Source organism: Oncorhynchus gorbuscha, linkage group LG19 (genome assembly GCF_021184085.1).
Source record: "Oncorhynchus gorbuscha isolate QuinsamMale2020 ecotype Even-year linkage group LG19, OgorEven_v1.0, whole genome shotgun sequence".
NCBI lineage: Eukaryota > Metazoa > Chordata > Actinopteri > Salmoniformes > Salmonidae > Oncorhynchus > Oncorhynchus gorbuscha.
Genome location: NC_060191.1, coordinates 50,590,302 through 50,617,390, shown reverse-complemented (window position 1 = coordinate 50,617,390; position 27,089 = coordinate 50,590,302). Strand labels below are relative to the sequence as shown.

Here is a 27,089-nt window from a genome sequence, read left to right as displayed (position 1 = left end):
TCTCATTTAAAACATATGTTTTAATACTAACATCATTAAAGTTATCAAGTGAATCACCCGATACCTAATTTTGACAAAATAAAGCAAACTTTAAATATTGTACCAGAAAAAAAGTCATTTGAAAATAAACTTTGGGCATCAGTATAAAACAGTCTGCCATGAATGTGCCATAAAACATCAAAAATAAAATGATTCAAAGCACACAAAACCAATTTCATTATGTTCTATGTTCTGTGTTCACAGATCAGAATAGATCATAAACAGATCTTGTTGTTCTGTTTGTTAATTGTGTTGAAAATACATTTCTGTGATGAGTCTGTGTTGGCTGTTTGGGGTGGGAGGTGATACATTCAAAACCTAGGTATCAACAAACAGCATTTAGCACAATGACAATGAAAAATATTTAGAAATGAGCCATCCTCACTCTCACAGACAAACAATATATTTTTCAATTTCAAGAATTCTGCAATTCAAAAACTCCTATTATAATGCTAAAGTGGCTCCTAGAGTCCAATTTGTGTAGAGCTCTGGGAAGAAACAGAACTGTGAGAGTGAGACATGTGTACGTGCATAAGCCTGTATTGTATTCAGACACCCACACAAAACACAGTTGGCGGAGAGAATTGTGTCTGATTCAGAGTGAGCTAATTCACTCAGTCACTCTCTGTCCCCTGTCAGTCAGCTCCTCTAGGGGCCAACTCAACATCTGGATGTGTCCCTCTCCTCCTTCACAGCTGCTTTCAAGTCTCTCTCCACAGCCTGAGAATATCCTCTCAGGCCGCTCCCTCATCCAACGTGCACTGATGATATATGCACCGTCATTGAATTAGACATTTGTCACTTGGCTAACAGAGTAATTGGTGCATGCCATGGGAAGTGAAGCGCACAATTTCAATGAGTGCAATATGCTATCCGGATTTCCTATTAACCAATGAATCGCGCCCTTGGCTTGCTTACCCCCTATTGTTAATTCCCCCAAACAATTAATTTACTTCCATGTTTCAATGTGGAATCGGAAAGCGCGAGTAATCCTCTGGGAGAGGTTTATTTATGGAAAGAGGGGAGACATAATCCTCTAATCCCCTGTAATGTAGTGATATTCTCTCTTAACTTATCAAAACCAACTTTCCCAGTGGAATTCACCCAGCCCTCTGGAAGAACTACAGAAAGGAACCTGCCAAATAGGAATCATCTGCATTGCTTTAGTTCCATTCTATTCTGAATGCTGTCACATCAATGCAGTCAGGATGCTTTCCTGACTGCGGAATTTGCACTTTTTGGACTATTCTGTTGGTCCTGAATTGAAATATCCATCTACGCAGTACACCTAACTAACTCGCCCAATGTCTGTGAATAGGAAGAGGATCTATTGGATGTCTAACGGTGGAACTGAAGGAGGAGGTGACGTGATTGGCTGAAGGAACTCGGAGGTGAAGACAGCCTCTGCGTACTCCTCACAGACGTCCTGGAACTCTGCTGCAACGTCAGCCAGGGCCTCGGACATAAGCTCCTCCGACAGACTGGGAGCAGAAGCAAAATTAGAGGAAGAAAAATGTCAGGAGTCTCTGAACCAAACAAAAAGATAAAGTTGTATATAAAGCTTGCGTGCTTACCAAAAAAAGTCTTGCAAGGGTGCACATGCAAAAAATACAAGGTTGTTCTTGCTTAGTCTTTCAAATCAGACAGAGGGAGGGAGCACACATCAGGGACCTCACCACACACTGACTGGTATGGCCAGCTTATTACCAACATCTCACAGATTTACAGGTTACTCTGATGAGTGAGAATCGCAGGCTAATTGACATGGCATTTCCCCCCATATTTCCCTTGATACTGGAGTAATTGGACTGGTCCCTCTGAAACAACCTCCCTCCCCCAACAAATGAAGAATAGTTCAGATGCATAGCTCAAGAGGACGGCATATGATTGTCATCTCTCTCTCTCTCCTGTCATCGCTCTCATCTCTCTCTCTCTAAAAGTAACGAGGCAACAATAACAGTTGTCCCTCGGCTGGCAGGGTTGATTTTCTTCGCTCACTTTTTTTGCAGCAATTCACACTCCCTCACACGTATATGGTGAGAGGGGCATCTCCAAATGCCAGACCTGAGTATCTCTCCTTTGGTAACGTTAACAAAAATTGCCAGATTATTCAATTATATCTGCTTCTCTTTGAAATGTCTGAATATGATGAATTTCTGATCTATCACACTCTAATGCATTCAGTATACTCATTGAGACAAGTGGGATTCTCTGCATTGCACCAACTTAAGAATTCTTTTAAATATGCAAATGTGTGGGTGGGCTAGAATAACAACTGTGAACACCAGAGACCAGATCCTGTAGCGCAGTATGCTAAACCATGCAGACACACGCACCCCACAACTAGTCAAACACTGGGCCTAATGTTTGAATAAGGAAAGAGCACAATGTTTGTGGAAGAGTTGTGTAGCCAGGTGAATAATCCATCCTCCTACACACAGTGTCATTCAGAACTGGCTGGCAAATAAGACAAATCTGTCGAGATGGCTTAGGGGACAACAAACCCAAGCAGCAAAATGTACATTTGAATAGGTGAAACAGTGAAAAGTACTATAGTTGTGCCTGTAATGTTTACTAGTTCCCAAATGGAACTTGTAAAACTGTACCCATAGGTCCCTGGACAGAAAAAGTGCCATTTCACCTGTCTGCAATGGCCCAGGGGTTGAAGCTGCCCACAGCTTCGTGGGCTACCAGGCGGAGGTAGGCCTCGTGGTCCTGTCTGTATTGCTGGATATTCCTTTGCATGCTGGCTGTCACAGAGATTCGCGTCCCGTCTCCCCACCTCTCCCTTGGGGAGGTGCTGCTGCCGCCAGGTTGACCTGGGGAGACCTCCTCCCTATTGCTGCCCTCAAACAGGACACTGTGGCTGTAGAGAGACGGAGAGACAGACAGGGTGTTCAGACTGGAGAGAGAGAGAGACAGAGTATGCTCGGGTTGTGGAAAGACAGAAACAGACAGACAGGATGCTCAGGCTGAATACCAGACTGATGGAGCTTCACACCATCTTTTAATTACATTGTCCTCATCTCCATTCAGTCTGATTCAATTGGGTACATCTGTCAATGGAAGTGGAAAAGCAGCAACCTGGAATAGAACTGCTATTCATTGAGGTAGGGGCCGGAGCCAATTGCCATATTGAGAGGTGCCCGAGTCAATTGGAGGAGGAAGGAGGCCCTTGGTAACCGAATAACCTCTTCGTAGAGCCATGTCCTCACTGTGGTCCCGAAGAGAGACACACACACAGAGAGGAGGTTGAGAGGGGTGTGATGCTACGTCCTAGAGTCTGTGTGCTCCACTCACATCCCTCACCCCCACACTTCCCTGAGGGGCTCAGGTGGGCAATGTCCAGGCCAGGGTTGTAATATTTTTTTCTGTGAGCAAATCAGTCTAGCTCTGGCAACAGCACTCTGGCTGATACTATATTTAGAGACAGATGCAGCAGTTCCACGAGCAAAATGTCTCTCTAATGTTCTCCCCACACACCAAGCCAGGTCCAGTCGTCCCTGGCCCTGTTTGCTCCTGCTGTTCCTGGTGTCTACACAACATGAGGCCAGGCTGTGGGCACACAGACACACAGGGAGAAGTGCCAGGGTGGGTAATTCACTGTTGGCCCTACCAATTTGCTTCATCCCTGGACTACACACAGGGCCCATTTATGCTCTTGGGTCATTTAAGGGCCACTGTGGCGATCATTTCCCTTTTCCCTGCTGCAAGGTTTCCTTTATGTCCACAAAAAATAGAATAACACATTTAGATTCAAATCAGTGTGAAGGCTCGCAAGCATTATGTGCAACTAAGAGTGTGGGAATGAGGGCACCAGCCTGGCAGCACAGCCAGGAAACACAAATTCGCCTCCTGGGTGGCGCAGTGGTTAAGGGCGCTGTACTGCAGCGCCAGCTGTGCCATCAGAGTCCCTGGGTTCGGGCCCAGGCTCTGTCGTAACCGGACGCGACCGGGAGGTCCGTGGGGAGACGCACAATTGGCCTAGCGTCGTCCGGGTTAGGGAGGGCTTGGGTCTCATCGCGCACCAGCGACTCCTGTGGCGGGCTGGGCGCGCTAACCAAGGTTGCCAGGTACACGGTGTTTCCTCCAACACATTGGTGCGGCTGGCTTCCGGGTTGGATGAGCGCTGTGTTAAGAAGCAGTACGGCTGGTTGGGTTGTGTATCGGAGGACACATGACTTTCAACCTTCGTCTCTCCCGAGCCCGTACGGGAGTTGTAGCGATTAGACAAGATAGTAGCTACTACAACAATCGGATACCACGAAATTGGGGAGAAAAAAGGGGTAAAATTAACAAACAAAAAATATAATAAATAAAAGGAAACAAATTCAAGTGGCAGCACAATTTCACAAAAGAGAAGATTAATTCTGCATATTTATCGAGTGATTTTCACCTTGGTGGGTAAGACCATGTGAATGTTAACATTTCCAGTAAAATATACAAGCTGCACTACTCTTTCTCCTGGCTCTACAAGGATGCTTAGAAAGTTAGGAGACAATGAGGACACACTCACTGACATGTTGATCGTCAGTGGTGAATATTTTGCAGCCTGTTCACTGTTGTGAATGGGCAGCAGTTGCTGACAGAGAGAGAGAGAGGAGAGGGTAGCTGCAGCCTGATCATAGCCTGACAAAACCAGCCCTCTCACATCCATCTACTACAGAAAAGCCTAGTGGGAAAAAACACAAACAACTCAAACTGATGAGCAGCCTGAGCCATAAATTCCCACAGCGAAGTGTGTGAAATTGTCTTCAAATATCTTACGTTGTCTCATTCTTCTCCAACAACTCCAGAAGTCTATCGCCAAGGAAACAGAGAAAGTGGCAAAACACCAGCTCCATATGTGATATATCAAACAGGAAGCAGACTGAGCTGGGTTTGATTCTGAGACAGCGAGAGCGTACGAGAGAGTGAAATAACGAGAGAGAGAGAGAGAGAGAGAGAGACCCAAATCTGTTTTTAGAGATAGTGGGGGGTGATTCAGGGGAAGATGCTGGCTACAGCTCTACTGCTAGAGAAATGGTGCTTCGGTTCTGGGAGCAGAGGAAGAATTCAATGCATTAAGAAAACAGGTGGATAGAGAAAACAGTGCAGAGAAAAGGAGGTGAATCATTACAATGTGGTAGCAACTTTTATTTTATTTCTGCCTACAACAATCACAGATGGTTCTACCCATCAGGGCCAATCGCAGAGACAAGGACAAGAGTTTCTCGGGAGCTAGAGGTTGATTAGATGGGCGGGTAACAGCCATCACCGCACCAAATCTACTGAGATGCTCCTCTCCGGGAACAAGTTTAGAAGAGTTGTTCTGAGAGAACAGTACAAGAGAGTGATAGTTTGAGTGAAAGGGGAACACACCAGGGACAAGAGAGCTACTGTCCAGTAGGTTTTCACTCCAATCCTAATCTAGCGCACCTGATTCTAATAATTAGCTGGTTGATCAGCTGAATCAAGTTAGTTATACAACTGGGGTTGGAGGGAAAACATACAGGAGGGAAGCTCTCCAGGAACAGGGTCAGAAAGCCCTGGACAAAAGACTGGAGTCTTTAGATATTATGGAGCAACAGCAGACCAGTCTTTAATCTGACCATAGATTTGTTTGTCTTGGTGGTGGTGGAGCTGTGGTCAGTCAGCGAGGGACACGTAGGGCAGCTCTCAGACTCTCTCCACTAGGTCTTCTCACCATAGAGACCTCTTTCCCTCCACTCCAATGATGCATGACCCCCCCACTCCGCTGCTCTCACCAGACGCATACTGAGGAGTAGATTCTCTACCCACCCATCTCCATCATAAATCCATCATAAATCCATCATAAATCACCCATCATAACCACCCATCATAACCACCCATAATCATCATCACCATTCATAATCACACATCATAAATCATCCATCTCCAGCATAAATCAACCATCATCTCCATCATAACCACTCATCTCCATCATAACCACCCATAATCATCTCCATCATCATCATCACCCATCATAATCACCCATCATAAATCACCCATCATCTCCAACATAAATCACCCATCATCTCCAGTATAATCACCCATCATCTCCAGCATAAATCACCCACCATCTCCATCATAACCACTCATAATCATCTCCATCATCATCCATCATAATCACACATCATAAATCGCCCATCATCTCCAGCATAAATCGCCCATCATCTCCAGCATAAATCGCCCATCATCTCCAGCATAAATCGCCCATCATCTCCAGCATAAATCGCCCATCATCTCCAGCATAAATCGCCCATCATCTCCAGCATAAATCGCCCATCATCTCCAGCATAAATCACCCATCATCTCCAGCATAAATCACCCATCATCTCCAGCACAATCACCCATCATCTCCAGCACAATCACCCATCATCTCCAGCACAATCACCCATCATCTCCAGCACAATCACCCATCATCTCCAGCATAAATCACCCATCATCTCCAGCACAATCACCCATCATCTCCAACATAATCACCCATCATCTCCAGCACAATCACCCATCATCTCCAGCACAATCACCCATCATCTCCAACATAAATCACTCACCCCAATTCAACCCAGGACACAGAGAGAGATAAGGATCTACAGCATCTTATGAAGTACAGATACAAGTCGGAAGTTTACATACAGCTTAGCCAAAGTCCGTTTTCACAATTCCTGACATTTAATCCTAGTAGAAATTCCTTGTCTTAGGTCAGATAAAACAAGGTGGTGATCCTAAGAATGTGAAATGTCAGAATAATAGTAGAGAGAATGATTTCTTTCAGCTTTTATTTCTTTCATCACATTCCCAGTGGGTCAGAAGTTGACATATACACTCGATTAGTATTTGGTAGCATTGCCTTTAAATTGTTTAACTTGGGTCAAACGTTTCAGGTAGCCATCCATAAGCTTCCCACAATTAGTTGGGTGAATGTTGGCCCATTCCTCCTGAAAGAGCTGGTGTAACTGAGTCAGGTTTGTAGGCCTCCTTGCTCGCACACGCTTTTTCAGTTCTGCCCATACATTTTCTATGGGACTGAGGTCAGGGCTTTGTGATGGCCACTCCAATACCATGACTTTGTTGTCCTTAAGCCATTTTGCCACAACTTTGGAAGTATGCTTGGGGTCATTGTCCATTTGGATGATCCATTTGCAACCAAGCTTTTAACTTCCCGATAGATGTCTTGAGATGTTGCTTCAATATATCCACATCATTTTCCTCCCTCATGATACCATCTATTTTGTGAAGTGCACCAGTCCCTCCTGCAGCAAAGCACCCTCACAACATGATGCTGCCGCCCGCGTGCTTCATGGTTGTAATGGTGTTCTTCGGGCCTGCAAGCCTCACCCTTTTCCTCCAAATATAACAATGGTCATTATGGCCAAACAGTTCTATTTTCATTTCATCAGACCAGAGGACATTTCTCCAAATAGTACAATCTTTGTCCCCATGTGCAGTTGCAAACCGTAGTCTGGCTTTTTTATGGCGGTTATGGAGCAGTGGCTTCTTCCTTGCTGAGCAGTCTTTCAGGTTATGTCGATATAGGACTCATTTTTACTGTGGATATAGATACTTTTGAACCTGTTTCCTCCAGCATCTTCACAAGGTCCTTTGCTATCGTTCTGGGATTGATTTGCATTTTTCGCACCAAAGTACGTTCATCTCTAGGAGACAGAAGTCGTCTCCTTCCTGAGTGGTATGACGGCTGTGTGGTGTTTATACTTGCGTACTATTGTTTGTACGGATGAACGTGGTTCAGGCATTTGGAAATTGCTTCTAAGTATGAACCAGACTTGTGGAGGGCCACAATTTTTTCTGAGGTCTTGGCTGATTTCTTTTGATTTTCCTATGATGTCAAGCAAAGAGGCACTGAGTTTGAAGGTAGGCCTTGAAATACATTCACAGGTACACCTTCAATTGACTCAAATTATGTCAATTAGCCTATCAGAAGCTTCTAAAGCCATGACATCGTTTTCTGGAATTTTCCAATCTGTTTAAAGGCACAATCAACTGTATGTAAACTTCTAACCCAGTGGAATTGTGATACAGTGAATTATAAGTGAAATAATCTGTAAACAATTGTTGGAAAAAAGTACTTGTGTCATGCACAAAGTAGATGTCCAAACAGACTTGCCAAAACTATAGTTTGTTAACAAGAAATTTGTGGAGTGGTTAAAAAACAAGTTTCACTTACTGACTTCAACTGTACTCTAGTCTAATGTCTGTTGAAATATTAGAATTACAGGCAATGCATTTGGACTGAGTACTGAGTGTTTCTCAGGATGAAGTATCTCCATTAAAGCTCTAGACTGTAGCAGCTAATTCAATCTTTATGATGAACTATTAGTCTAGACTCAATAGCTAAGTGGTTCATTGGAGTGAAAGGGGGCTACATATTTGTAAATTAGCCATAGCTAATTATATTTTTTCCTCATCATCAATTATAACCACATTTTCTAAGGAGAGCTTTGGGCAAATGATACCTCAACAGAAGTGTACATTTGTCGGTAAGAATACTTTATAAGAGGATGTTATATTGGAAATGGTGGAAAGATATGAATTCAACATCTGCCACACAAAGACTGAATATTGGAGAGTGTAGGCTTTTTGTCTTAGGGGATCTCAATACAGCACAACAGGCTTTGTACCTACCCCAAATGAAAGTGACACTTGTCAATGACAAATAACAAAACACCTGAAGAAAAGGGAATGTGGAGCAAAGAGTTCCTATGAATTCCATAACAAATCAGAAGACATTGTATTCTATAACAACATTGTGTTTTATAACAACATTGTGTTTTATAACAACAATTGTGTTCTATAACAACATTGTGTTCTCTAACAACATTGTGTTCTCTAACAACATTGTGTTCTCTAACAACATTGTGTTCTCTAACAACATTGTGTTCTATAACAACATTGTGTTCTATAACAACATTGTGTTCTATAACAACATTGTGTTCTATAACAACATTGTGTTCTATAACAACATTGTGTTCTATAACAACATTGTGTTCTATAACAACATTGTGTTCTATAACAACATTGTGTTCTATAACAACATTGTGTTCTATTCTCAACATTGTGTTCTATTCTCAACATTGTGTTCTATTCTCAACATTGTGTTCTATAACAACATTGTGTTCTATAACAACATTGTGTTCTATAACAACATTGTGTTCTATAACAACATTGTGTTCTATAACAACATTGTGTTCTATAACAACATTGTGTTCTATAACAACATTGTGTTCTATAACAACATTGTGTTCTATTCTCAACATTGTGTTCTATTCTCAACATTGTGTTCTATTCTCAACATTGTGTTCTATAACAACATTGTGTTCTATAACAACATTGTGTTCTATAACAACATTGTGTTCTATAACAACATTGTGTTCTATAACAACATTGTGTTCTATAACAACATTGTGTTCTATTCTCAACATTGTGTTCTATAACAACATTGTGTTCTATTCTCAACATCCAGGAGAAAGAATAAACAATAACAGCCTTTGAGCTCCTCAATGACAAACAATAGAATCAAATCATTTAAGAGTGATAGGCATACTGAACGATGTGTGCACTGCTTTCTAATCTATGAGATATGATTACGCATCCAATCCCTGTTGTGTGTGTGTATGTGTTGTCTGCAGTGGAGGGGCCTGCTGACTCCCTGTACTGAGCAGTGTTTGGTTGTAATCACAGGCAGGCACACACACTCACATATTGAGCTCCCAACACTAAATCGGCAGCTGTGCCCACTCACCGCTTCCCAAACACACAGCAGTAATCACCAGTTTCATACATTTTACACTACAACAACTGTCCACACACGCACACTAGCTACCACTATCCATTCCTTATAGAATGACTAGCCCCCTCTAGTGACAGTCTGACATACTAAAGGGGTTTGCTCCCCAGCGACTTAAACTTAGTAGAAATGGTCCTGTGATGGAGAGCCCTATAAAAAGTGTTTCATTAACATAATGATACCAATAACTCTCTCTCTCCCTTTAGATGTATCCTCAGTTGACCTATTTTCCACTAACACTCCATTATGCAGAAACCTGAAAAGGTTTGTACTTCATCACAACAAGTATGCATGAGTAGTAAATTGGGCATAGCTTAATTGAGCAATTTAGCTGTGTCCACAACCTACCTAGAGCTCTCTTCACTGTATTGTACAACGGCCCAGAGCTCCACTCCACCTCTGTCTGATGTGGTCCCAAGGGGATCTATTTGATTTGAATGAACCTTTTTTTAAATCAAGGAAGTCCCATTGAGGTCAGAAGACCTCTTTTATAGGGGAGACCTGGCCAAATGAATGAACGACGTAGAGAAGAATAAGGACAGCCACAGAAAAAGAACTAGAACTTAGATTAGGCGTTACATCAACCAGTTTCATAACCATCATCTGGTCCATTATTTATTTTCACTAAATCAAGTCTACTGATTGTCTTTTGCCTGGCATCAAAGTGAGCATTATCATATGGTGGATAGGCTATATTTCAATCTCCACAATTTCAGTGGAGCAACTTCCCGGAGTTGGGAATGTAATAAGAATAATCAAATGAGAACAATACAAGACTAGACATGGGAATCATCATTTTGAAGCTAGGAGCTACATGGCGGTAATAGATTTAGCCTGTGCTCCTGCTCATATCTTCTGATCTGAGGAGGGAGGGCTGGTTGAACAGTCAGAAAGCAATCTGAGAAATGTCATTCCCATATGAGCCATCCAACAGGCAAGTGTGCTGTAATTACCAGAAGGGCTTCACTTACTGAATAATAATCACCTCTGGTCTGAATAGCACTTCTGATAAATCAAGAACAGATGTGATCTTGACAGGACTATGAGGGCTGGCAGAAGAACCTCCAGAGAAATATACATTTTAGCGCTGGCAGTGCAGTACTAGACATATGTACTCAGCAACAATCTCTGCCTTCAGCAAGATGTGGCTGCACACTTGAGGATAAACATGTAGAAATATAATTATGTCTCTTCGATATGTGAAGATGTCCCAAGACAAACACTATCTCGCCAAGAGAAGAATCAGTGAGCCAGACACACTACACGGAATAGAAACCCCTCTAGAGTAATTCCATATGAAACCAGGACAAAAAAAGACCATGACTTTGGAGGTTTTACACAAAATGTTATCCTTAGAATGGACCTTTGGAGCAGGGTTTCCCAAACTTGGTCCTGGGATTTTGCCCTAGCACTACACAGCTGATTCGATTGAGAAATAATTCATCAAAGTTGGCATATTTATTACATTTTGGCCTTACCCAGACCTCCTTTAAGACTCCAATTTGTGTCATATGAAGCTTTACCGCTTGCTCTGTAGTTTTGTGCTCTGTAGATTTGTGCTCTGTAGATTTGTGCTCTGTAGATTTGTGCTCTGTAGATTTGTGCTCTGTAGATTTGTGCTCTGTAGATTTGTGCTCTGTAGTATTTTTTTAAATTTCAGTAATAAACTATGTTTACAATAATGTATGAGTACTGACAAATATAAACATGAATATTGAAAAAAATGTATCTTTCAATATATTGTTGAACACTCTACGGCACATATGTCAGAGTCAAGGCCCGCGGGCCACATCCGGCCCGCGAGAAGGTTTTTTACGGCCCCTGGGATGATCTTGATTTATTATTAGAACCGGCCCGCAGACCGCAGCAAGCCGGCAGCCCGCAGATCTTTTACACGCACCAATACTACATTTCCCACAATGCAACGGTGACGCACCGAGCAGTAGGCTGCTTCATTTCAATATTTATTGGCACAGCAGTTGTCAGCATCACAGTAAAATTAACTTTCAGATACCCATCAAAAATGGCAAAACGGAATGTTTCAAAGATGTTTCGAGCTTCGTGAGGAGATTTGTCTGTTCTTGGACAGCAAAGGGAAAGACACAACACAACTCCGAGACGAAATGTTTCTGTGTGAAATGGCTTTTCTGTGTGACATTACGAGTCATCTGAATGCAATGAACTTGCAGCTGCAGGGTCGGGATCGTGTCATCTCTGATATGTACAGTACAGTGAAGGCATTTAAAACCAAACTGACTCTGTGGGAGACGCAGATGCGGAAAGAAAATTTGAGCCACTTTCCCAGCTGCCAGACCATGAAAGAGAAGCTCTCTACCAGTGCGTTCCCGAGCGCACAGTTGGCTGATAAAATAGGTATGCTTGCCGCTGACTTTCGACGCCGATTTGCTGACTTTGAAGCACAAAAAAGCAGGTTGGAACTGCTCGGTAACCCATTTGCTGTTGACGTGGAATGCTCACCACCAAACCTCCAAATGGAGTTGATTGACCTCCAATGCAATGATGCACTGAGGGCAAAATATGCGGCAGTGGGTGCTGCGGAGTTCGCCCGTTTCCTCCCCGACACAATGCCCCAGCTGCGCATCCAGGCTGCTCAAACGTTGTCTATGTTTGGCAGCACATACCTGTGTGAACAACTGTTTTCTTTGATGAACTTGAACAAAACATCACACAGAAGTCGACTTACTGCTGAACACCTCCACTCAATTCTGAGGATTTCCTCAGCTCAGAGCCTTACCCCGAACATTGATGAACTTGTGGAAAAGATGGGACACCACCAAGTATCACCCTCAACCTCAAACAAGTGAACATTACTGTGCAATCACATATTTAGAGTTTTTACTCAGTTCAAGTTTAAAAGTTAAAGTTTAATATTTGTTTTCACTGCATGTTACTTCTCCTTAAACAAAGTGTTGTTTTTGATTAATAGATTTTTGCACTTTATTTTATTGTATTTCAATCCAATTATATTTTAAAAATATTTCAGTTGAGTGGATGATAGAAAATTGCTATTATTGTTTTTTTCTTTGAAGTAAATTTAGCCCACTTTTGCTAAAATAGAAAATATAGGCTACTGATGGTGCCTTGAATACCGGTTTCTTTCATTTAATGTTCATGTTATGGGGATTTTTATATAAAGGAAATTTGTCTTTTGTGTCTGTTGAAAATTAAAGATTACTGACAGAGCCATAAGAAAATATTGCTTTATTTATCTGATCATATTGGAATATATTTGTTAGGTTTTCAGTAGGTTCAATTAGGTTCACTAGACTATATGCGTCATTTAAAAAAATTTCAATGAACATTCGAACAGTCCGGCCCTCGGCTTGTAGCTAAATTTTTTATTTGGCCCTCCGTCCATTTGACTTTGACACCCCTGACTCTACGGGAATCTCAAAGCTCTAGAGTGGAATCTCTGCTAGTTTTAAAGTTACGGCCCATTTTATACAGCGAAATTGGCACAGTAGGCAGGATGTGCAATGGTCTCTGCACATCCTGCAAATCACCAGCAGAAAAATAAGCAACATTCATACATTAATGTCAAAAAAAGTGTATTGAAATTAAAATACTACTCATATTACAAAGCAAGCAGTAAAGCTTCATAAAACCATTTTTTTTTTGCTTGTAGCACCTACAGACGAAACATTATGGAAGCGTCACCAACCTGTCGATCGCGTCGAGGCATTCCTAGTCGATCACCAAACATTTCTGTAGAAAAACCAACGTACATATGATTCAGTAGCCCTGCGCTCCAGGTAGGCAAAGTGTTCCCACTTTGAATCATTTCATTTGTCTGAAAATACAAACTCCGCATAACGGTGGACCGGGAGATCCAAGAATACAGCAAAGAGCTGCTTTTTTTTGGAGCGAGTTCACGTGTACGTTTGTATTCAGCACTATTACAAAACACTCTTCTCCCTACTTTCACTTACGCTGCAGCTGCAATGAAAGTGTATCAATATCCCTGAATTTGTATTATTAGCAGTTCGCCGGGTCTATTTTAATATCAAGGAATATTACATTTTCTCTGGTCATAGGAACAACATTAATTTATGCATGAGTCAGATGCGGTGCGACTCGAGTTTCACCATAACACCATGCCCAAACCGGACGTGCCCAAGAGCCATCGTGCACAAATGGATTTTGTCCCACCCACACCAAAAGGCGATCACGACACACAGGTTGAAATATCAAAACAAACTCTGAACTAATTATATTAATTTGGGGACAGGTCAAAAAGCATTAAACATTTATGGCAATTTAGCTAGCTAGCTTGCAGTTGCTAGCTAATTTGTCCTATTTATTATTTTACCTGAAATGCACAAGGTCCTCTATTCCGACAATTAATCCACACAAAACGGTCAACCAAATTATTTCTAGTCATCTCTCCTCCTTCCAGGCCTTTTCTTCTTTGGACTTTATATGGTGATTGGCATCTAACTTTCATAATAAGGTTTATTACCACAACCGACTGACCTCAGTTCATCTTTCAATCACCCACGTGGGTATAACCAATGAGAAGAAGGCACGTGGGTATCTGCTTCAATAAACCAATGAGGAGATGGGAGAGGCAGGACTTGCACCGCGTTCAGCGTTACAAATAGAACGGACTTCTATTTTAGTGCTTGGCAACGCAGACACTTGTTGGCACGCGCGAGTAGTGTGGGTGCAATGATTGAATAACATGTATGTATGCGAGCGGTGTGGTCAGCATGTAAGGTGGAAGACGGTGTCCCCTCTCTCTGGTCAGACTCTCCCTCCCTCCACTGAGAAATCTTAGACTTTCCACTTCAATACGTTCAAGACAACTGGAAACTCTGGAAAAAAACGAGATCTGACTGGGAAAAATGTATTTGAACGGTCATCCAACTCGGAATTCCAAGTCAGAAACTAAGGCTTCTTTCTAGAGCTCAGACTTTCCAACCCAAAGATCACTGATGTCAGGATTTGACCTTGTAACCAATATGCTTTGATAATGTATAAGGCCTACTGCACAAACCTCATTCCTACAGAACAGTTTTCATCAGGTTAATGTTACATTTTTTAAGTCATGTATAAAAAAATCTGAGCGGTAGATCTAGGCTTGGGTTTTGACTGTGACGAAAAAGTTGGTGACCACTGCATTACGGAGTCTTAAAGGGGTCAAAATGTAATAAATATGCCAACTTCCATTAATTATTTCCCAATTACACTTTTAGATACAAATGTCAGATATACAGTATGTCAACAATCTTTCCTCCAAAGGACAATCCTATGGATTACATTTAGTGAAAATTTCCAAAATCATGTTCGTCCCCCCCCTGATTTTCTATGGAATCACTCTAGTGGCACCTTTATCTCTGTCAACCCTTTGAAGCTAGCATTCAGAACACAGGCCTACAGGGAAACATACTGGGAAGAAAGGACGTAGAAAACGCTCCCTGTATGTTGGCACTTAAAGATCAATCCTTTTCAGTCCTGAGTGTTTTGGTTGACAAATTTTCTCTACGTATTCAAGGTTAATAGAAAGAGTGGAGGGAAGAACTCCAGAATATGCTCTGTCATTCTGTCGGTTTGTGGGAGACGAGACAATATCCATGTGCCATTTAGAATCAATGCCTATTGCTTTACAAATGAGACAGAATACGCTGAAAACTTACCCGGCATTCTCAGACACACAATCATTGTGTTGTGCTTTCACGCGAGTGCACTCGTCGATACAAACAAATACCTGGCTTCATTTTCGATCAGACACTTCCACATTATCTCCATCATACAGCTATTGGGGGAAAAGCAAGGGAAGTACAAGGGAGAGAATTTTCATGACGCACTCTGCTAGTCTTTTTATAGGATTCCTGTCAGAGAGCAGTGTGTCAGAGGCAATGCGGAAGACACGGGCCACTTTCCTTTTTTTAAACACACAAACTAAATTACCTGCCACTCAGGCAGAGGTGAGAAGTCCCATTGGACTGTGTAATTCACTGGGCCATGAGAGAGAAGACACAGAGGCTGACTGCCCTGGATGAGTCTAATACTATCTTCATAGAGGCAGGATGATACAGGTAGCTGTTATCTAGAACACAAGGTTAGAAGTAAAGCTAATCTGGCCAATCACTACCTCCAATACAGGATCAAGAAAGCCAAGCTCAGCGAGTTCTGCAAGCATTGTTTTACCCATAAACCATATCAATTACTAGACAAAGTCATAACCTGCGCAATGCATGGAGTTTGGGTTTTACCACATCTTCCTCCTAACTCACAAAACAGACAGCAAGAGTTATAGTTTTCTGGTGGTTTGCCCATAACCTAGTTGCCAGTCTCTGTTCAGTTATTACATTCCACTCCTTGTACTCCGTGTCATTTGCCAAAGACACAAGGAGTGGGATGTTAGAGACTGGTGCCCAGACTAGTTTGCCCACTCTTCAAAGACAGCAACAGAAGGTTACAGATGGGTGGCTAAAAGCAGACAGACTGAGTGAGAGATGAGTCACAGAAGAGTTGGTCTGAGCCCGTCCAGAAGGTCCAGTTGGGGCAGAATCAGTGAACTACTCGGTCTTTAATCTGCTAATGGTGCTGCTGCTTGAATCTGTTCCACTGCATCATGCTGGCATGTCCGCTCGGCTCTCAACAACTTACTTCCCCTGTCAGCCGTTGGCTCCCATATCTCACACTCTCCAATCTTTCTTCTTCCTTCACTTTCCTAGTTCATTTAAGCAACAGCAGCTACAGCTAAAACTCTGGCAGGGGAGGGAGGCAGAGGCACACTGCCTCTTTGTGTTGCCAGAGGGAGAGGGGGTTTGGAAGGAGTTAGGCTTGGTCACATTGCAGCCAGGAGACATTAGGAATGGAGATGAACAGCCAGAATTGAGGCACAACAAAGCAGTGCCTTCTGGGAAAGGAATAAACAACATTCCACCTCCATCAGTTTTGTTGTGGACGCCAACTGGAAAATAAAGCAATTGACAATTTTTGGGACGGTGGTTTTGTTGGGCACTTTCTCACTGTCTTAAATTAATGGGATCAATGTTCTGCATCAGTTTTGTCTGGTTATATTGTCCCATACCATCATTGACACCTTAATGAGTTCCTGTCTGAGCAGGTTAAGTGATGTCATACACCATTCTTCTCTGTAATGAAGTGACATTTAGAGGAGACTCCAGAGGTCCCATCTCCCAGTATAGCATCGCATAAACCTTAACTACAATCTGAAACATCAACAAATGGTCAGGGTACAGCATTCCCATATTCAAACAGTAAATGTAGAATTAAGCAATAAGGAACGTGGCGGTGTGGTATATGGCCAATATACCACGGCTAAGGGCTGTTCTTAGGCACGACACAAGTCAGCGTGCCTGGACACAGCCATTAGCCGTGGTATATTGGCCATATAACACAAACCCCAGAGGTGCCTTATTGCTATTATAAACTGGTTACCAATGTAATTAGAGCATTAAAAATAAAATGTTTTGTCAATGTTTTGTCTTTTTGTATTTTTCTGTCTTTTTCTCTACTGTGTTATTGACTTGTTAATTGTTTACTCCATGTGTAACTGTGTTGTTGTCTGTTCACACTGCTATGCTTTATCTTGGCCGGGTCGCAGTTGTAAATGAGAACTTGTTCTCAACTACCCTACCTGGTTAAATAAAGGTGGGAAAAAATATATATATATATTTTTAAATAGGCTGATATACAACAGCTGTCAGCCAATCAGCATTCAGGGCTTGAACACCCCAGTTTATAAAAGTACGCCATCTGTCCACACATCAACCCATTCATCTCAGACAGGGCTTTCTCTAAGATGGTGGCTGCAGTACTGCATGGTGACTACTACAAAACAAACATATTAACATACAGATACTATAATAATACACAATATTCTATTGAATACTGTGCATAGGACTATTCAGAGAGAATAACACTTTGGCAACACCAGAAATTACCTGGGAAAGGGAGAAAACAGAAGAGCACATGTCAACTCACCCGGTCTCCACAGGGCTCTCCAGGACAATGTCAGCTGTGGTGGTGTGTCTCAGTGCTGGCCTGGTGATCCTAACGGGCTGAGGAGAGACTGGCCTGGAGATTGGAACAGAACTCTGGGGCCCTGAGAAAGAGATTGGGGAGAGGGGGATAAGAGAAAGAGGAGTGGAAAAGGAGTGAGAATGAGGGATAGCCTTGCTAGCATTACTGGCTAAAACAGCACTAACACAATACCTTCACCTGCAGGGTACCAGAGGAACAACAATTCAAACCCCCATGCAAAAGTGTGTGGTGGCTGTGTGGAGGAGTTACTTGGTCTGTTTACTCACCAGTAGTGTCCCTTCTGTTCCAGTAGTAAGGGTCTGAGTATGTGAGGGTAGCAAAACGCCTCCTCACAGCTTCCTGGTCTTTCTGCTCAGACACATAGACAACAGAAGTACATTATTTTAATTAATTATTCAGCCAAACAATAATACAAAGCCTTTACAGGAATCCAGACAGGACTGGACAGTGAATTCACTGTCTCCACAGCACAGCTTGACGAAGGCTGTCAAACATCACACAAACTGACCAGTGGTGCCCTTTCAAACTCCCTGTGTGGTGGCCTTTCCTTAGGGCTGTGCTCAGGGCTCACCTCCATCTCCTCCATGCGTAGCAGCATGCTCTCCAGGGTGGGGGCTTGGAGCTGGAGCTGGGCCAAACCCTCCGTCCGTCTGTCTGTCTCCACCGCCCAGGCGGCCCGCGCTGCATCGGCCAGCAGCTCCTCTAGCAGGGCCTCACTCAGCACCTCAGCGCTCTCATCAGCCTGGAGAGGGAGGTAGATAGCACAGAGCTCAGCACATGGGAAAGGAATCACTTCAGGGCTGTTTCCCCAAATGGCACCCTATTCCCTATATAGTGCACTACTATTGACCAGAGCCCTACGGGCATTTGGGACACAAATACTTAGAAAACATCAATTACAACGGTAATATAGGTCAGTATCATTACGATATGACAGGGTTACTCACTCTGTCTGCAGCCTGTTCAGACAGTTGATGCCTTAGTGACGATGTGGCCTTTCTGTCCCGGGTCTGAGATGCAGCAGCTCCCATCTGCTAGGGTACACATGTGGGGCAAGCTCAGTACCACACCACTATTGACCTTCTCCTGCCTAACACCAACCTCTCCTACTCGAACTCAGTATTGTCACTCAGCACATACACAAGGCTGCAGCAGTACACCCTAGGCCTGTAAATTCCCTATTAATTTCACTGTGGTGGCACAAATCTGGTGGTAAAGAGCTATATGGATTTTTCAATTACAAGTGAGATGTATTGATTTTCCCACTCCTCTGAGGGCAGTGGATTCCATGGGGGGGGGGGGGGGGCTCCCTGGTCCAGGCTTTTCTTATGTAACAACAATGTGGGTATTGAGTGGCAGAAAAGTTACACACTCAGTTATTTATTCCCTGCCTGCTGAAAAGCAAGAAGAAAACTAAAAAGATTGTCTAAAGCCTATTTTTTGTGTGCATACAACCCTTTATTTTTTGAGAGGAGAGTTGAAATGCTTGTTTTACCAGGGCTTGGTTCAACAGAGGCTGAAGTCTCCCTCGGGCCTCCTGCTCAGCTCTCTCAGCCCACTGGGTTGGAGAGCCCACCTCAGACCTGACACACACACACACACACACAAGCCTGGTGTGACAATATATAGGCTTTGAATCCTGGCTTTTTACTCAGTTATTCCCCTCTGGCTTGGTAATATTGTGTTTGTCCATTGATTTCCAGACTCATACTTGTCACAAACCTGGAGGGCTTCAGTTTTAATAGTTTCACACTGAGGAACAAGTACCTTGACACAACTACAAAACATTTTGACCTTCCACTTTTAGCTTGACAGGGTAGACTAACAGTATATTTGTTCCCAGGCTATGACAGGGAGTGTGTACAGGATGTAGTACTACACTAGTGTACCGGAGTCTCTGGATGCGTTCTGCTTCATCTTTACTCAGCTGATTTAGGTCCCTCAGTCTCTGCATGGTCATCCTGTCCAGCCAGGCCTGCCTGTACATTCACATAAAACACACAGTACAACAGACAGACAACCAGTCCTAATGTTAGCTACCGAAAGCAGGCTGTAGACGTTGGATTAATTATAGACCTCAATTGCACTAATTAAGATTTGATTAGTGCTGAGGGTTGCTGTGCACTTGAATTTAGTGCAGGAAGACAGGTACTGCTATCCATCACAGTGCTTTAAAAAAAAAAATCCCCAATTGAAGAAGCAAGCATGTAGATTTAATTTATTGGAGAAATTAACTTTGAATTGGAATCAGAGTATTGCTTGCAGCTTTCAGAAAGTGGGGTCTGAGATCAGGGTTTTAAATGACTTAATTACTCAAAATTAGCAGATCCATTAATTTAACTGTTCCCTGGGCAGTTTCCTTTGGTTAATTCATTCTGCTATATTATACATCAACTAAAACCTCAAACAAGTGAGGCTAATAAGGCACAAGGTTGTTTGCCATGTCCAATGGTTTATGTTTTCTGTGTTAAAGGAAAAGCATTACGCAAATACAATTTATTACTGTCATTATCACTGACCTGATGGCTTCGTTGTGGGCTTGTCTCTGTCTATCAGAGGTCAGACCCTGGTCCTGCTCCGCTGCCACCACACCAGCTAGTTGCTGCTCTGAGGGTCCTGAGGAGGGCTTCAGGGGGGAGAAGAGACATCGAGGCTCTGGCCTCTTCTGAGGGGAGCTGGTCACATAACACAAGTGGAAGTGGATTAGAAAAAAATGACAATTAAAAGAGAGTGAAGGAGAGAGAATACACAGCGAGAGTAAGTTACAAAAGAACTCACCGCTGTTGTTGTTGTTTAGGAGAGTGAGGTGACGTGGGTATCCAGGGCACAGAGGCCTCCTTCTGTGGCTGCTGACACACTCTCAGCCTGGAAGCCACTGTGGGCTGCTGGAAACCTGCATCCCTCACATGGGCTCCCTGCTTTTGGACAAAGATCACGTTTAAGAGACACAATTGTAGTGAAAATAGTTCAGGCTAGACCGTTATATAATGAACATTTTAAAATAAATGTAATTGCCGCAAAAATGTTCGTATTAAACTCACTGACCTTTGTCCTGTCGGGGTGCAGTGGTCCTCCTTGACTGTTGGGGACCTGCCCCCCTCCTTCCCTGAATTCTCTGAGATGGACCAAACTCTCCAGGCCAGCACTGAGCATCTGGCTGCGATGCAGGTGTGGAGGAGGCTCTGTGGCTCCGGGGGGCTGCTGATGACGAGGGGCCGCTCTCCTATCTGCTAACATCACAACATTGGCTCATAATCAGTTTTGATTGAAATGTTGTTTTGAAACACTTCAGTGAGGCTATGTGCTCAATAGATAAGTGTTACAGTGCTTGACATGACTAATCAAACACTAGTAAAGCCTGTATGGCCCGTAGGAATAACATCTGCCTACTCCTTTGACAGACTACCCAATTACCTGGCCAACAAGCACACAAACAGACACCTGCCTGCTGCTTGTTTGGCAGTGTGGAGAAGGTAGGGTGCTTGCTCATTGACAGTGGGACCTGTTATTAGTTGCCAAGGAGACCTGTGCATACGACGCAGTTCAAACCCTCTCGTGATGTGTGGTGGCTGCACTCACTCTCCCACATAGAGACTGTATACAGTAGGACTTAGCTACCCACACAATGAACTGCCTGCAGGAGACCCATGGCCAGAGAACCAGACCCAGCCCCTCTTTCCCCTCTTTGTGTCACTCAGCCAACCCCTCATTAATCTCCACCCTGGTGCCCTGATTCGGGCTTGGTGGGAGGCCCAAACTCACGCAGCACTTAAGCCTTCAGGTGATTCCTGGGCCATGGAAGCCGTAAAGATCTGCTCCCTCGTTCACAATGAGATAACAGGGTAAACAAAGACATGAGACGTTAAAATTAAAAATGCAGTTTCAGGAAATGTTCCGCCCACGCAATAAATGTCCTATTTTTGAATCAGATATTTGATCAACTGCTGTGTCAGTGTGTGTGTGGGTGGTTTCAACCGAAGGATGGGGATGCTGATTTGTCTGACACATTTACTGTGTTGGTTGTTCCCAGTGTTATGATGTATGAAATTACTTTAAATGACTTATTGATGTTAAGAGGATATGGAATAATAAGCAAGTAATTTAAAAAAGACAAGCTAATTAGGCTATCTTTATTAAAATGCTAATAAAATAGCTTCAGCAGCACAGCTGACTGAGATAACGAGTGTCTCTGAACGCTGAGTCACTCAGCCAGAATTAGAATGAGAACACCTGCTCGTTGCTCACCAGGGTAGGACTTCTTGGGACCTGCCGCTCTACGAGGTCCTCTGAGACCCCTGGTGGCAGAGCCCCTGGGTGGACGGGGAGGAGACGTGCTGCGATGTGGAGACCTGCGGTGGCGTGCAGGGGAGGAGCTGCGTACTCGGGCCTGCCTCCTCTGTGCGTGACTCTCCTGTTTGCTTAGAGCAGTATCCAGGGTCTGAGAAACACACAGAGAGACAGGAAAATCAAATATATTCTGTTAACATTCAAATTCAAGAAGCCAAATCAAATCTAAATTAAATGTAGTGTATAATACATCAGCTCTACCTATGGTTGTGTAGCTCCCCAGCACATTTATTTCCAATGTCTTTAGATTGAATAGCTTCGTTTTTTAAAATAGAGCATTGCTTGTATAACTTAATATTGATTTACAAAGTTTGATTGCTTATCAAAAATTAGCAATAGATTTGGGACATTTTCTGGTGTCCAGCTTCTGTGTCATAAGGTGAGTGTGACCTGTAGGTGATGGATTTAATCTATCGATGCATCACAAATGGCTTTCTATTTGCTATATAGTGCATTACATAGGACCAGAGAACTTTGACCCCTGCCCCTGGTCAAAAGTACTGCATTATAAATGAGAATAAGTAGCCATTTGGGACTCAGCCTATGACTGACCTCTAGTTTCAGCAGGATGTCTAGGGCAGTCTCTGGAACGGCTGATCCCTGGCCCACCTCCACCTTGGCCGAGCACAGAGACAGCTGGCGGATCAGCTGGCCCAGCTCTTTATAATAGGAGGGCATCCTGCCCTCAGACGTGTCAGACAGCTGATTAGTGAACACCTGCATGGCCCTGACCGCCCCTCTGTGGGCAGCAGCCAACCTGTCCATCGCTCTGGACTGAGTAAACGAAGACAGAGGGAGATGGGTATAAGTCTTTGTCATTGTCCTCATCATGAACCTCATCACAGCTTGGGTTATTAAGTGAGACTTACTTTGTTTGTGTGCTGAATCTTCTGGGAGCGCAATTTGTCTAAATCCTCTTGGATCTCTTTCACCTGTTGTTGTAGCACATAGATGATGCGTGCAGAGCGGGCTGCCTGTTCCTGTCTGCGGACCACCACCCTGCGCTGCTCATCAGGCTCCAAGGGCTCTACAACCATTCGCCCTGCATTGCACAGCACAATACACATGGGCCTCTAAATTGCATGCAGTGTCCCATACAATAAATACCATTCAAATAAGTTCATAACAGCATATTAAATAGATTGGCATATTAGCACCTGTATGGCAACAAGTTGCCACTCCAGGTGTGTTACCCATAGAAATAGAATCACTAGAACCTCTGACCATGGCCATTTGACTGGTAAACTCATAGGTGACTTTATTTATGTGGAGTTACCTCTGTTAGCCAGCTGATCTATTCTCTGGATGAAGTTGGCCAGCTCTCTCTGCAGCCTGCGGACCTCCTGGATGAGGGCTGTGTGGGGCTCCTTGCTGGCTGTTTGCCTTGGGCCTGGGTCTTTGGTTGGGGGTGACCGGCCATGATCAGGCCCAGGGGGTATAGAGACGTACTTCTGGGGGGTGTAAACAAGCACCTTGGCTCCAGACTGAATCACATCTTCTTTGGGGCCGGCGGTCTTGGACATCCCCTTAGGAACAACCCCCTTCTGCTTGAAATTGAAAAATGATAAAGGCTGATCATCGATGAATCGTTCTTGGAGAAGAATAAGATGGATATAAACAGTACAAGTGAAAGGGGAGTATACTGATGAGCTCTTATTTACCTGCTCCACATTGTTCTTGATGGGAGTGGTCTCCTCTGGCTGTGGTCTGACGGGGGAGCTGTTCAATGACTCCTGTCGTCTCTTCTTCAGATCTCTCTTGGCCAGCCTGACTGCAGCCAGCAGACGCTCCTCAGACAGAGCAGAGAAACACAGAGAGCTGCAGGTGCTATCCAGGTCATCCCGCTTCTCTACCCAGGGCATCAGCTTCTCAATCACAATGGGTGCAGGTGGGCCAACTTGGGTAGCACGGTTATAGGCGTTGGCAGGCATGGCTGCATTGAAAAGTAACTGAAAGAGAACAATAGTGCACTGGCATCATTCCTGTTGTTGCAATGACATAATGACCAACTTAGTTGATGTTACATCCGGCTGTCCAATTTATGATCTGGCCACATCAACTGGCATTCATAATGTTATATTTCAATATCCATCATGATGGCATGCTAGTATCATAAGATAGAGAGAGAGAGTAGAGAGTACAGTAGTACTTTATTAATCCCAACTTGGGAAATTGTTTTATCACTTCAGCATCATATCAATAAATTGATAAAGACAGGACCCGTATAAGTGACAAACACATTATAAACCGAGGGGGTTCAAGCCATGATTGTTGATTGGCTGACAGCCGTGGTATATCAGACAGCAAACCACGGGTATGACAAAACATGTATTTTTACTGCTCTAACTACGTTGGTAACCAGTTTATAGTAACAATAAGGCACCTGGGGGGGTGTGATAAATGGCCAATATAGCACGGCTAAGGGTTGTACCTACATATACCACACCTCCTCTAGCCTTATTCCTTAAATAAGACAATGCATGTTAATAACCATAAAAGACAGGTAAGAAATTATGCTGTTTCTCAGGAGGATAGGCAACAACTAAACATAAAAAAGGCATAACAAATTAGTCATTTATAATGGCTGTGTGTAAAAATGACCTTTTGGGCAGGATGAACCTACTACGACTACTAAACTCATCAGGTCCCTTTTTCAGGACCCTGTCCTTCAAAGATTCGAAAAATCGAAATAACTTCACAGATCTTCATTGTAAACGTTTTAAACACCGTTTCCCATTCTTGTTCAGTGAACCATAAACAATTAATGAACATGTACCTGTGGAACGGTCGTTAAGACACTAACAGCTTACCGAAGGTAGGCAATTAAGGTCACAGTTATGAAAATTTAGGACACTAAAGAAGCCTTTCTACTGACTCTGAAAAACATCAAAAGAAAGATGCCCAGGGTCCCTGGACGCCCAGGATCTGCGTGAACGTGCTTTAGGCATGCTGCAAGGAGGCATGAGGACTGCAGATGTGGCTAGTGCTCAGACTGTCCGCAATAGGCTGAGAGAGGCTGGACTGAGGGCTTGTACGCAGGTCCTCACCAGACATCACCTGCAACAACGTTGTCTATGGGCACAAACCCACCATCGCTGGACCAGACAGGACTGGCAAGAAGTGCTCTTCACTGACGAGTCAAGATTTTGTCCCACTAGGGGTGATGGTCGGATTCGCGTTTATCGTTGAAGGAATGAGCATTACACCGAGGCCCGTAGTCTGGAGTGGGATCGATTTGGAGGTGGAGGGTCCGTCATGGTCTGGGGTGGTGTGTCACAGCATCATCGGGCCGAGCTTGTTGTCATTGCAGGCAATCTCAATGCTGTGCGTTACAGGGAAGACATCCTCCTCCCTCATGTGGTACCCTTCCTGCTGGCTCATCCTGACATGACCCTCCAGCATGACAATGCCACCAGCCATACTGCTCATTCTGTGAGTGATTTCCTGCAAGACAGGAATGTCAGCACTGCAGTACGTGTGGTGGCCACACCAGACTGTTACTTTTGATTTCAACCCCCACCTTTGTTCAGGGACACATTATTCATTTTCGGTGGAACTTGTTCAGTTTATGTCTCAGTTGTTGAATCTTGTTATGTTGATACAAATATTTACACATGTTAAGTTTGCTGAAAATAAACGCAGTTGACAGTGAGACAACATTTATTTTATGCTGAGTTTATGTTGCATTAGAGCGCTGTGGAGTGGGTGTGTAGCATTTTCTATGATCATGTGTGTTTTAACTTGCAGCCTTTTTATGAACATGTCCTGCATTGACTCGACTGCATCTGATTGTATCACTTGGTTTCTTTATGATTTTGTCCAGTTTGTTTGTAATCCTTTCGCTAAGTTTCCCTTCCAGCACTTTTTTTAATTTCACATTTGTTTAACCAGGTAGGCCAGTTCTCATTTACAACTGCGACCTGGCCAAGATAAAGCAAAGCAGTGCGACAAAAACAACAACACATATTTGTACCTTGTCAGCTCGGGGATTCGAATTTATAACCTTTCGGTTACTAGTCCAACGCTCTAACCACTAGGCTACCCTGCCGCCCCAGGAAAGGTGACTGGACCGTCCATTGTGGGGATAACGTTACCGTGTTTGTGCACACCTGGTCTGATAGTAACTCCTGTTCAATTTTACGAATCGCGGTTTACAATCCATTTGACCATATGTGGGTTTACATGAATGTCCTTTAGCTAACGTTGTCTTACCTGATTCTGAGAAAGTCGAGAGCTACGATTTGTACCTAATGTGACCCAGCTTTTTGATTGTCCTAAGGTCATCGGAGACTCCTTCAGAAAGTTTGCAGCCATAGCTGTTCCTAAATCCGCTAGCTAGCTAGCTACCGGTATATCCACATCAGCTGTAACCCTGCCTAGCTGCCTAGATAGCTAGCTAAAGTTCGGCTAACGGTTAGCTTTGATCTATTTTGCCAACCTTAGTCTAACGTTACAGTACGTATCTAGCCATGCAACATTATGCTTCGATTATTATAATGTAAATACATTGAAAATATGTGGCTCGGGGACTATTTGTACGGGATACACTTCGACAGCTAGCTAGCAATCTAATCTCAGTTTTTTTTTAAACGCCGCCATGACAACCAATAATAAGCACTGTCTTCCGTAAAAACAGGAAGTGAGTATTTCTAACCTACGGATAGCAGAAATGATCAAACATAACCAAATGTAGGACACTTAAAATACTAATTTGACCGTACAATTTGACTAACATTTGATCAATATTATTCGATTTTAATTGTTCTATCTATTTGTGTCCATAAGATTATGTTTGTTTCGATTAAACAATCATCAAACACATTACACGAATAGGATGAAGTTGTCCAATCACTTTTAT

General features: G+C 43.4%; 1 protein-coding gene across 5 annotated transcripts; it reads right to left on the bottom strand.

Moving 5' to 3' along the window:
* On the bottom strand, nucleotides 1–26,851 carry kiaa0753 (KIAA0753 ortholog). 5 transcript variants are annotated; one of them, XM_046314935.1, is made up of 17 exons: nucleotides 26,444–26,851; nucleotides 23,893–24,180; nucleotides 23,508–23,778; nucleotides 23,101–23,273; nucleotides 22,784–23,005; nucleotides 22,130–22,322; nucleotides 20,930–21,114; nucleotides 20,663–20,802; nucleotides 20,404–20,559; nucleotides 19,774–19,863; nucleotides 19,380–19,467; nucleotides 18,832–18,918; nucleotides 18,456–18,626; nucleotides 18,151–18,232; nucleotides 17,825–17,945; nucleotides 2,681–2,905; nucleotides 1–1,520 (listed from the first exon to the last, which is right to left on the bottom strand). In XM_046314935.1, the coding sequence occupies exons 1-17, from the start codon at nucleotides 26,543–26,545 to the stop codon at nucleotides 1,367–1,369; spliced, it is 2,748 nt and encodes a 915-aa protein (XP_046170891.1). In that variant the 5' UTR covers nucleotides 26,546–26,851; the 3' UTR covers nucleotides 1–1,366. The 5 variants fall into 5 exon arrangements, with proteins under 5 accessions (XP_046170891.1, XP_046170895.1, XP_046170893.1 ...); XM_046314939.1 differs by having other exon boundaries at nucleotides 18,832–18,915; XM_046314937.1 differs by having other exon boundaries at nucleotides 20,663–20,799.
* Nucleotides 26,852–27,089: the final 238 nt, after the last annotated feature.